General features: G+C 36.5%; 1 protein-coding gene across 1 annotated transcript in view; it reads right to left on the reverse strand.

Moving 5' to 3' along the window:
* The window catches only part of LOC131276813 (vomeronasal type-2 receptor 116-like), a 30718-nt gene extending 17962 nt beyond the window's left edge, over positions 1-12756 (reverse strand). Inside the window, exon 1 of the mRNA XM_058290386.1 lies at positions 12677-12756. Within this exon, the coding sequence (XP_058146369.1) occupies positions 12677-12756 (80 nt within the window). The remainder of the gene's footprint in view (positions 1-12676) is intronic.
* Positions 12757-13416: the final 660 nt, after the last annotated feature.

Raw genomic sequence — 13416 nt, forward strand, 5'->3', positions numbered from 1 at the left:
TACAATGGAAGTTCAATGAGTGGAAAAGCAGAACACCTTCATGGTAGGATTTGTTCTTTAATTCTGGAACCAAAATACTTTTTAAAATATTAACACATCATTAAATGATTTGTAGAATGTCAGGAATATTGGCATGAGTTTGAAGACAGATTAATTCCAACTAAAGTGTGAGTTTCCTTAACAGTTCAGATCTGCAATAGGGACAGAAGTGGATGGGACAGACAAAATGACCTGCAGAAGACTGACAGTCAGTTAGCCTAAACATCTACCCCATCAAGTTTTGGATCTTCCATCATCAAAAATCAACAAACTGTGAAGAGCCTCAGAGATGCAGTGAAGGAGGATTCAGGCAAGGCAGGAAGATTTGAGAGAGTAAAAATGATGAAGGGGGAGGTGAATATTACGCATACCTAATAAGACAGGAAACACTTTAGGAATCTAAGAGGAACTGCATCATAAAGTCTAAAAAGTCTATCATCCATTTGCTAATTTTAAAAATTCCTGTTATTAATAATTAGTCAAGAATTTCAGTGGTACTTCCTGCAAATAATCCTTATTATTTTCATTTTTCTGCAGATTACACTAAGTTCTCATTTATTTATTAAGAAATTATCATCCAGGCCAAAGGAAACACCTTTCATTTTTATTAAATATCTGAAATTCCAAGAAAAAGAAAAGCACCTTGTATTTATTTCAAAATTCCTTCTGTTCAGGCTTGGTTAACATATTACTAAATGTACGTTAATGCACCCCGTGTGCTTGGCAAGAATGGATATTTTTCAATAGTAGGACACAGGTATCCAAATGTGCTCAATAAATCGAACTTGTTTTTTTTCCAAATACAATTGATATTTCTTAGATATATGTTATCCTTTGTTTGAGAGATAAATGTTGAAAGTTTCCACTATGATAACTGATTTTATATCTTCTTGTTTCTCTTTATTGCTTTATTCATCTTAGGCTTTTAATCTTCATTAATATATAACAATTACTATACATTTGTGATGAGTGTTTTTATCATTATGAATTTATCATTTGATTCCTAATAATGCATTTTATCCTTATCCATTTTGTGTGGTATATCTACCTCTGATATATTTTGGTTATTATCTGCCTTGGGAATCTTTACATCTAATTCCGTATGTTGCCTTTCATATTTTCCATTTTTCCTCAAAATTTCTTGTAAAAATAAATATAGAAAAAGCATGGTACAGGCTTTATGAAAATAAATTGAGTTGCCTAGTGAGAAACGCTTTCACAATACAGTAAAAGAAAGAAATAATTTAAGAAAATGAAACAACTTCCAATTGAACATATTATTTTAGGAGAAGAGTATTTACTGAATATGCTTAAAAACACAAACTTTCTTAACATTAGAATATAGACTTTGCTTCATACAGAGACAGTGAATCACAATTGAAAGTAGGTGAGGGTCAGGGATGGTTGAATCACCCCCATCTAGAGACTCATCTCCACAGTCAGATACTCTCCCCTTGCAGTCTGATTGAATCCTCACTATTAGCCAAGTTTACTATAAGTCATTTTCCTCATGTATTGTCGGATGAATATTGCTAAAAATTCCTTGAACAAAAAACACTCCTATTAAAATCAAGAATATGTATAAGTTCTGTAGGGGGCAGAATTAATTAGTACCTTGTTGGAATTTCTAGTCTATCAGATAATGCAATATAATAACAGGTGAAAAACAATGGAAAGAGTAACGACCCACAGTACTTCGCTGCAGATAAGATTGTTCACAAGGGAACTCCAATAGTAAATGTGATAAAGATATGCAGTTGAAAAGGCAGTACACAAACAAATATATAACAGTGAATGGCTTTTCAATAGTATACCAACAGTTTATAGAAGCTTTTGGGGATGATATATATGATAGCAATAGATTAAAAAATTGCTGCATCTCCTGTGGATAAAATCATAAAGCTCTTATCAAGGAATGTAAATCGTTGGAAACAATTTCGCAAAGATACACACTGTTGGAAAAAATACGGCTCTTACTGGGACACGGAGACTGATTGGCCATAAGCAAATAATTTATTTATTGAGAAGCTCTCCCAATGGAGGGGGTCTGAAGAACAGACTTCAGTTCCCTCACCAGCATCCTGGGAGTCTGAAGAGAGACGCCAGCCCATTTCTGGAAGGAGGGGACTTGAATTTATACAGAACTTTCCTAGGTGGGGAAATGATAGTTAGTGGGAGAGGGCTTGAGGGTCTGAGTGAGGTAGTGGGAGGGGTTTGAGGGAGTCTATGGCTTCTTGGAATGCGGCAGGAGCAACTGTTTCTTTTGATCTGTAAGGTTTTAAAATCTCCCTCTGATATGCAGGTAGAGGTAGTAAAGATTTCCATATCCCTCTGATATACAGATGGTGAAGATCTCTATCTCCCTTCACACCTGTCTTGACTGGGTTCCCTTGTTTAACCTGTGGGAAAGTGCCACACTGGGGAGGTGGTTTACCTTTTTCCCAGTGCATATCATGGGAACTGAGGTACGGCTTGTTATTTCTTGCAAACCTCTAACACAAACAAATCTACAAAATTTCTATAAAAGTTAACACAGCATAAATATTGTATGATGGTGCTATTATGAACTAAATACGTTGTATAAATTCGTGGCATTAATAAATAGAAAATAGAATGAGGGTAGGGAATGGACAGTTTTTAACAATTTGCAGAATTGTTTTAAAAGGTTGTTTGTAAACCTTTGGAAATGAATAGAAGTGGAAAAAGCACATGATAGTGTAAGCAACTAGCGCGGAGCTTTTAAATGGATATGACTAAGGATGAAAAGTAAAATCTAAGGACATGTATACTACTATAAGGGTAACTAAAAAAATTTAACCTCGGGCTATGTAACATTAAAACCTTATGTGAAATACAAATATGGGTGATGTTGCACATATAAGAGAATGTATACAAAATATAAATACAAATAAACTAATAGAAACAAAATAGTACCTAAACACAGTATGGGAAGCATAGAAAGATTGAGAGGTGATGAGTTTTCCTGTTTTTGCTTTTTATTATTATTACTATTACTGGAATAATGAAAATGATCTAGTAATTATTAAAATGATAAATGCATAACTATATGTACACTTTGAATAGATTTATGCTGTATTAATATAGTCAAAAAATGATTTCTTATAAAAAGCTAACACAGATAGATAAGTTACCAGGGCCGAGCCGATGAGGGAAGGGAATCGTTTCTAATTGGGCAAGTATGTTTTTTTAGAGATGATGAAAGGTTGGGGTAAGGGATGATTGTGATAGTGTCCCAACATTGTGAATGCCATTAATTACACTGAATTGTACACTTGACAGGGTTTAAAATGGAAAATTTGGAGGTTGTATGTATGTTAGTACAAAAATTATAAAAATTCAGAGAGTTATTTTAAAGGTAATGTTAATACAATTTTAGAGGTTTTTGGAAGTATGCAAAGTTCAGGAAATTAGGGAAAATAATTGAGAACACTAAAGGCAGATTTTGATTTTACAAAACCAATAACTGGAATTTTTAATTAGCCACAATATTTTAAGGAGTGTGGTAATGACAGAAGAAGATATTGTTGTATCTCTAGGAAATAATAGAAAATAGAGAAATGATGTATGTCTAAGGGAATGTTTCATGCATCTTCAAGGTGGTCTTGAAAAACCAGTAAGGGGGAAATGAATGGGTTTAATTAATGGAGAAAGAAAATCATTTTGGAATATTAAATTGAGGTAATCTACTTCATACTAGAGGCAAACACTTTCCATATTTCAAAAAATAAAACAAATTACTGGAATTAGCACATCTATTAATAAACTTACAGATTGGGGTAGCATGGCCAAAAAGTCAGACAGAATAGGAGAAAAGATGATTGGATTTTACTTTAATACTGATTTTTTATTTTTTTTTAATTTAAATACTCCACGATTAAACTATTTTTTAAAAAAGGAACAACAGGAAAAAAAGACTTTTTAGAAGGTCCAAGGGATTGAACCCAGGACCTTGTACTTGGGAAGCAGGTGCTCAACCATTGTCTAAATCCACAGCCCTAAAATAAATGTTTGCAAACACATACTTTATATTTTCAGTAATGAAAACATTTGAAAAAAGTGAAATGGTGTATACATGAATAGAAATATGACCCAAGACTTAAAAGACAAATCATCAAATATATTCTTAAGACCAAATAACTGAAGAAAATATTAATGCAACAATTGTTAAAATAAATGCAAATGTGATGAACAGGAGACCAATATCTAACATCGATTTATTCAAGTATGATAAAAAACAATACAAGGAAGGAGATATTTCCTTTATGGCTAGTAAAATTGTCAATTAGTGTACTTCTGGAGGATTCTCTTACAATAGGTTTAAAATACATTTAAAAAATATCCAAAATTGCACCCAAACACTTAACTACAAAAATTCTGTTAGCTTCTTTTATAATGCAAAGTTCTATTACTATATCCATTATATACTTAATTATGGTAATAAAATATTTAGAACCCAATAAAAACACAAAATTTTTTGCTGAAATAAAATTAAAATAGCCCTAAGACTATAACATATGTAGACATACAAATTGTATATTGGAAACACGTATTTATATGAAACATGTTTGTGATTTCTTCTTTTATATGCAAGCACGTTAAAGGGAAATGGGGACAGAATGATCTCGCGCTTGTAATATACAAATTTTTAGCACAGAAACGTAGTGAATACGTTCAGGGATTCATGACAACTTTCATGGTCTGAGACATTTATATATATTTTTGCATTTTATGACTTAGTTATTTTTAAAACAAATTTAATAATATTATATATTAAAACATTCTTTTTGACAAAACATTTATTTATTCTTCAGTTTTAAAAGGACATTAAGACATTTTCTTGGCCCCCAGTGTGGTCAGCACTGGGCGCTGGACCTTCTGAACCTAGTGGATAAGTCACCACGGAAAAGAAAGCCTTATATAATTATCAGGGCATTCTAGCAAGTGTCACTCCTGGTTTCTACTCTTCAGCAATGCAAATCCACCAAGTGCACATTTCCCTTACGTAGTTTGAGTGGACAGCAGAATTAGTAACTAATCCTTTAGTATCTCCTTCTCTGACAATGCACAAACTCTTACCCTCCACTTTACAGGGTGCTTCATGCTGGGACATGAGTCAAACTTGCCTTCTTTCCTAAGAGATTCAGTCCAGAATACCTGAATCAATCACCCTCAACTCCTGTGGCCCTGATGCTTCTGGAAAGACAGCCATCAGCAGTACCCATCAGAAAGAGGTGTGTGTATATTACAGATACTTACAAAGATTTTGGAAAATTATGGAAAGAAAATCAGCAGTGAATCACTGGAGGTCTGTCAAAGAATAAAAGAGATAAGCAGAAAAACAACTAGACATGAAAAGGAAGAAAACTAAGTTGCAAACTCTTTCTACAGCAATTTCTGAACCTTGCCATCTCCAGTCACAAATGTGTGCAGCTGCTTGCAAAACATATGTGTCTGGTACTTTCAAAACCAGATTAAGCTATCATTTTCTTTAGTAAAATACCCTCTTCTCACTCAAGCTATATCTAATAGCCAGAAGCCCATCAAAAATATTTTAAAGAATTTTTTGAAACCTATCACCCCTGCAGTTTTAATTTATCAATTCATTTTTTAGACCATTACCTATAGAAATGGCATTTAGAATCATGCTGGAGTGGAAAGTGTCACTCAGATCCTTCATCATTTTAAATCTGGCTTGGCTGGCAGCTGGAGGAGAGAAGGAGGATACCTGATGGGCTATGATATAAAGATATTTCAGAGAGTAACCAGTTGTCTACAGTAAGAAATCTGTCCAAGCAAGTGGACCCCAGATATCTGTGGCATCTTTGTAGGAATATTAGCAATTATACTTATGGGAAAAGAATCATTAGCAGACCCTTAATTTGGGGAAAAGACATTTTTCTACAGCCTCTTAGCAATGCCCTAATGGTAGTGGACTGTGTTTCTAAAGAATATCATTTCATTCTCTACTCGTGACAGCTGAGGTCAGAGGAGAGGCAAGGAGAGAGGCAAGGAGAGAGGAGAGGCTGGAGAAGGATGAATCCCTTATGTTCCAGAAACGGAAAAAAGAATGTCATGGGAACTAAAAGGAAGAAAGATAAAATATCCTCACTTTCCTTTGAAAGAAAAATATCCAGTCAGAAGATTATGGACAATCTGGGATCTAGGTGTGCAGCGGGGAAGGCAAGGACAATAATGCGGAGTGTGTTGATCTAGCCATCTGCAAATTGTCTAGGCATTGCTTATCATAATAATGAGGCAGAAAATAAATGAAAAAGGCACTTTCTGCTGCAAAAAGAATCCTTTGAAAGGCCGGACAGTCCTTTCTTGTGTTAGAAATGTATAGAGGGGGAAAAACCCCACAATAACCAGATCTCCATCCTTAAATACATTGGGTTTCATTCTGTAGAAGCAGGCAGGATCCATTAACCTCCATGCAGAAAGGGGAAGTTGCAGGAGCAGGACAATGAAAATCAATAGGTACATTTTAGAAGTAGCTCCCAGTTTAGCCAAAGCTTTCAGTATGTGCAAGGTAAGGGGCATGCAGAGCTGAAATGGAACCTGCAAACTCAAGCAGTATATAAATATATATATAAGTGTATATATATATATATATATATATATATATATATATATATATACTGTATATACATGTATATATACTGCTTATATACGTGTATATATATACTGTTTATATATATAAATACATCTGTGTGTATATGTTGTTGTTATGAACTCGAAAGTCAAATCTAAGGGCTGTGATGACCTTTTCTTGCTAAGCTTTTCCAAATCCTCTAGACAACAGGGGGACCTGTAACACTTTTTGCCCTGGGGCTCTGCATCTGAGGCTCCATGCCCAGGTGAAAAACAAGAGTCGGAAAATATGTTTTGGAATATTCTCAGCACCCCTAGGTGCTATCATTTCACCCCAGTCCAGGGATAGCAAGGCCCCAGGGACCACCCACTGTCCAGGCAGATTTAGTGCTATCCCTTGTCAATCAACCAGGCCCAATGAATAAACTGGTGTTAACTGCATCACAAGGGTGGTCTGTCAAAAGGGACTCAGATCAGTCATGTTTTAGCTAAGGACATCCTGGAATCATGCACTCCATGGTCCAACAGTGAGATGGACAGCCTCATACAACTATGTCTCAGGTTAGGCAAACAGCATGCCTCATGAGGTAGATGCAGGCCTGCATACCATTCCTGTGACCAGAAACACCCACAATCCATTGTGCCCCTGCCTGGGATTCAGCAGTCACGCAATTTTCATAAATTACAAATCCATAGCATAAGATTAATGTGAAAATAAAACTGCATTTTGAATTCCTAAAATTTGACACCCTTGTCTACTCCTCAGCCCCTGTAAAATGCATTAATACCATAGATCAGCAGCTTGTGCTGATCCATTTCTCCATCTACAGAGAGTTTTTCCTAATAATTGCACCTCTATGGGAACATAGAGTTATTTTGGAAACATTTATGTTTTGTCACCCCAAAGCAGAGAACGGTCACTTTAATACCCCATGTATTCTCCACCATACCAAACATCTAAGACACAGGCAACCCATATGGCTTTTTATTACCCTGGATAAAAAATAAAGGGCTTATGGCCACTAACTTGGAAGGGAATGTAAAGTTGTGCCCATCTCACAGGCACGTACTCTTGCAAGTTTATCAATGGTCAGGGCAGGAAGCTCTAGGTTTTGGGAAATTCACATCAAGTGCACCTCCTCTGACTATGGACCAGTTTCTGATCCTTGAGGCTGTTGATGGCAGAGATCCTATAACACAAGGAACAAATAGACAACATAAACAGACAACAGGGGCTTTTTTCGCTCTCTTCCAGGTAGTAGTGAAGTTCACATATAAACATACTCCATTGCAGTTTTATTGAGGTCATAGGTATTGGTAAGGCCGTTACAATATTTGAGGATATTGAGACATTTATGTGAGGATGAATATCATGCTGAAGTTTATTGGGATGTATGTGATCCAAGTGATTCAAATTGGTGGAAAGAGCTCTCAAGCTGAAATTGTATTTTGCACCCTGGCAATTGGCCCTACTTTGGAATTTATGCTCCCCAGTGTGACTGAGTTAGGCTCATTTGTGGTTTCCTACAAATTGCTCTTCTGCACATTCTATTTAAAACTATACTTAGTACTAGACTTGATAGGACTTAAATGTTTGGGGTTCCGTGTGCCAGTTCGGCCCTAAATCTCAACAGATTTCTTGCACCTACTCTCCAGTTCATTGTACTCACCCAGGACAAGTATCAAGGAGATGATGATGGACTACATCCATCCCAAGGAACAGAGAGAATCTCAGCTGCACACAATGTATTCCCACCCATCAGCTCCATGGATTCTAAGACTCTCTCATTTACAGGAGGGGTAAATATCACTCTCCCAGCATCCTCAGGATAAGGAAATGAAATGTGGATTATAGAAAATTCATGGTTATTCTTCTATGCACTTATTGTTATTCTAACAATGTAACATATTTATCATTGAGGTGGAGACAATGGTCACCAAAGGTTCATAAGGGCCAGAAAAGGGAAATACAGGTGTAACATGGGGCATTTTGTAGACTTTGGAATTGTCCTGAATGACATTGCAGTGACGGATATAAGCCATTATATATTTCGTCATAACGTGCTACATTGTGTGGGACAGAGTGTAAAATATAATGTAAACTAAAATCCACACTTAGCTGCAGTGCTTCAACATGTGTTCATCAATTGTAACAAATATACCACACTAAGGAAGAATGTTGTTAATGTTGGAAAGTGTGGGAAGGGGAGGGAGTGGGGCATATGGGAATCCCCTAAATTTTTCATGGAACTTTTATGTTTAAAATACAAAATATTTTAAAAAGGTTAATGTAGTCATGTCCAACTTGTCCTTCCTCAGTTATATTTCAAGAAATAATGTTTCCTTATCCAATTCATGATGAAGCAAATAAGGTCCTCTATGAAACTGATTTTTTTTTCTTTTTAATGCTTGAATATGTGTCTAAAATTTTTAATATTCAACTTTCCAAGAAGAAATGGTTTCTTTGTTTTTACGTATGCTAAACTAGGAGTATGCGGAAGCTTGTGGGATGAGGGATTGAAACTCATGCATTAAAATGGGACTGTGTAAAATAGTGTATATTTAAGGCACAATTCATTTGGTCTGAGAGGGAGTAAGTCTCAGAACTTGAGAAGAAGACATAAGTCTTTTTTAAGTATTTTTGCCAGTTATGTTCAATGGTGTCTCCCAAGCACATAGAAGAATGTCTTAATAAGTGCATTTGTTTTTTTTAAAGATTTATTTTATTTCTCTCCCCTTCCCTCCCCCACCCCAGTTGTCTGTTCTCTGTGTATATTTGCTGTGTGTTCTTTCTTTTATTATTTTTATTATTTTTATTTATTTTTTATTTTTTTAATTGATTTTGTAAAAATATTACATTACAAAAAAATACATGAGGACCACGTCAACCCCACCACCCCCACCCCACCCCTGCCCCCCCCAGCAACACTCATTCCCATCATCATGACACATCCATTGCATTTGGTAAGTATGTCTCTGGGCACCTCTGCACCTCATGGTCAATGGTCCACATCATGGCCCATACTCTCCCCCATTCCATCCAGTGGGCCCTGTGAGGATTTATAATGTCTGGTGATTGCCCCTGAAGCACCATCCAGGGCAGCTCCAAGTCCCTAAGACACCTCCACATACCGTCTCTTCCTGCCATTCCCTTTACCCATTAGCCACCATGTCCACTTTTCCCACTCCAATGCCACCTTTTCTCTGTGGACATTGGATTGGTTGTGTCCATTGCACCTCTATGTCAAGAGGAGGCTCAGATTCCTCATGGATACTGGATGCAGTCCTCTCGCTTTAAGTTGTAGGCACTCTAGGCTCCATGGTGTGGTGGTTGTCCTTTTTCAACTCCATCTTAGCTGAGTGAGGTGAGTCCAATAAATCAGATTGTAGGTGCTGGAGTCTGTTGAGGCTCAGGGCCTGGCTATCACATTGTCAGTCCAGAGATTCAGATCCCCTAAATATATCTTAAGCCCTGACACCAACTACAACTCCAGCACAGTAGCATGAAAGTCTTAAGAAGAGAGATCCCATTTGAGTCCAGAATCATCACGCATAAATGTGTGTTCGTTTTTGTCCACTCCTGTAGTTGTCAGTGTCATGGGAATCTGTGTTTCTTTTTGTTGCATCATCTTGTGTCAGCTCTCTTTGTGTGCAGTGCCATTCCTGGGCAGGCTGCACTTTCTTTCATGCTGTGCAGCTCTCCTTATGGGGCACACCACTATGCTGGGACACACCTGCATGACAGGGCACTCCTTGCATGCATCACCACTGCACATGGGCCAGCTCCACACGGGTCAAGGGGGCCCAGGGTTTGAACTGTGGACCTCCCATGTGGTAGATGGACACCCTAGCCACTGGGCAAAGTCCGCTTCCCAAGAAGACATAAGTCTTGAGGTCTCCTAAATCTGGTATGGTTTAGGACAGTTTTTATTTTTTAATTGTAAAGGAAGACTTTTATTTTCCATCCAGAATGATTATAACAAAATAATTTAAACACATCTGAAAAATTCTGACATAATGCAAAGAAGGCACAGAACAAATAAAAGTATTTAATCAAATAGCTTAAAATGAGAAAATCCAAGTGTTTTCATAGTTTCAAAATACCATTCTGACCACTATCAACAGTCTTTTGTAAGAAAACCTGTGACTTAAGTGCATTCCAAAGCTTCCAATAATAAAAACAACATTGAAAAAATTTTCCTCCAAAAATGCTTATTATACCATAGGGTTTAGTGTAAGTATTTCATATATAACAAACCAGTAATTATGATTTTTTTGATGGATAGCTAGTCCCCAAGAAAAATGATGTACTCTTATAAAATGTTCTTAAAATTAGCAAAGTAGGTTACAAAATTCTATCTGCAGAGCAGGAAAAACCTTGTCCCATGTCAATTAGAATATCGAACAATTCTATAATCACATTATTTCAAAAGCAATCATCAAATAACCATACCATAACGTAGAGGGCATTTCACTGTGTCCTGGTTTTATGTTGACCACAGAGTAAAGCAAAGGACCGAATACATCAGTAATCATTATAATTGCAATTTCTTGTTTATTCAAAAGAGATATTTTTTTTAAGATTTATTTCTCTCCCCTTCTCCCCGACCCCAGTATTTTTTTAATCATTATAAAATTAACAGAAATCATCAGTGACATGCAGATACACTAAATCACAGCAAGGAAACCACTAAGTTGGAAAATAAAGTGGTTGTGCTTCTCAACAGATATAGTATTTTGAATTACATTCTCTGATCATCAAGACCATTTATTCCAGAGTCATTTATAATTAACATACATTCTGAACTAGGTTTGTAAATGAAACATTTTTCAAGTATGCATAACATTAATAAGGAAAAGATACTTTTTTCTTATTCACTTATTTATGCTCTTTCAAAGGACAACCATATCAAATAAAGGAACAACAAAGTCGGTGCTCATAGCTTTCAAAAATATTTCAAAATATGAAATAGTCTAGTGACCAAGATTTGATTGAAAGGTCACATCAAAAATTTAATGTTTCAGATTAAGAAAAAGAACTTCTCAATCTCTTACTTAAAATAGTTAAGTTCATAATTAAAGAAATAATGGGGAAAACAAGAGCTTCTAAAACATTTAAGACTCTTACAAAAATGATCTTCTCTTACTCAACAGTGATATATGGTTGTTTATCTAATAGCAGTATGGTTTTATCTTTATCCATTTTAATTGCATAAATCACAAAAATATTTCCAGATAAGTTTGCTGATAAATACAATACAAACTCCAGAAAGGATTTTTAGCAAAAACTGCTTCAGAATTTTTCTATGTAACAAAATATTCCTTTGGAAATGAATCTTTAATGCAGCAGGATTATTCACACAAATATAGCTTTTACCACCTTCAGCACTAAACTATAATCACCTTACTATTCCTCTTTTCACTAGAAAAGATGCTTGATTCACAACTAATTTTTAAAAAGTGGGGGCTGGGGAAGTGGGGCATATGAGAATCTTTATTTTTTAGTCACATTTTGTGTGATCTCTGGATCTTTTAAAAATAAATTAAAAATACATTAAAATGTTTTAAAAAATCGATAGGAGACTTCCAGACCAACAAATAATGGTCAATGTGACTTTCTTCCTCTGATCCCTCAGCATGAGGACTAGGGTGGAATGGCTCATTCCCATGGCGGATAAGCCTTTCACCCCTACAATCTTATCTCTATGTTTTAGTCTTCAATCCTAATAAGCATGCCTTTCCTGGATGATAGTTTTAAGGAAGGAAGGCTGATTGGTGTGGCTCTCCTCATGTCAACCAACAATAGTAAAGCCCCAACTTCCCAAATAGCTTCTTAAAACTAGATCATGGCAGCCATGCAGAGGTCTTGGAAGCCCAAGCCATGTGACCCATGATAGAGACCAGCTGGCATGGTACTCATTGTAACTGAAAGCACTTGGCACTCTTCCATGGCTTTTGCTGGCTCCTCTAAAACTGGAACTCCAGTGTTTTAATGGCATCAGCTGGGGAAGCAGCACTGACTTGCAGCATAGCTACCACCTCACTGTGATTTAAGATGATGAAGTCTATAGCACTGATAGTCAGCACGACATCACCGCTCTTCATTCTGCCAACTTGTGCAAGATAGCCATGAGGTGACCCACTGCACACAAAGATGGGCAGCTCACCTCTCTTACTTCCCTGCTTCTAGCAACTGTCTTTCCAGGGGATTTCTGTAGCTTTTAAGTGTGAGAGATTAGATTTTTAAAAATTATTATTGAATAATCATGGAAATCCTACTTTTCTGGTAGAAGTTCCTGTATGTTGCTTGCAGTAGAAAGGAGTAAACCATGGAAGGAGAGAAAAAGTTCATACAATTCATCTGAAGATATGAGGGAATATGTTAGTAATTGAGACTGCTCAGTCTTCAAAAATGGGAGATGAATTCCCTCAGGAAAAAGTAGAACTAATGGGTAAATCTCAGAAATCAAGTATATTAAGCTCTTCAAAGAAGTAAAGGACTATTATGTGCATTAAGAAACAAATGTGAATAGTAAAATGGGAGGCGGGGAAAGATGGCTTCTGAGTGAGTGCACCTCATAATCTCTCCTACAAAGAAGCAGCTGAGTAGGGTTGGAGTCCAGCTGGACCAGGCTGTTTCAGATGCTTGCAGGGCAGGAGGTATCTGAACGTCAATTTAGTGGGACAGTGACAGAGGGATTCTTGCAAGAGGGAGAATTTTGGGTCTCTTTCATGGAGGTAGGGGTTGTGAGTAGGACCCTTCCC

The sequence above is a fragment of the Dasypus novemcinctus genome, chromosome 30 (genome assembly GCF_030445035.2).
Source record: "Dasypus novemcinctus isolate mDasNov1 chromosome 30, mDasNov1.1.hap2, whole genome shotgun sequence".
Classification (NCBI taxonomy): Eukaryota; Metazoa; Chordata; class Mammalia; order Cingulata; family Dasypodidae; genus Dasypus; species Dasypus novemcinctus.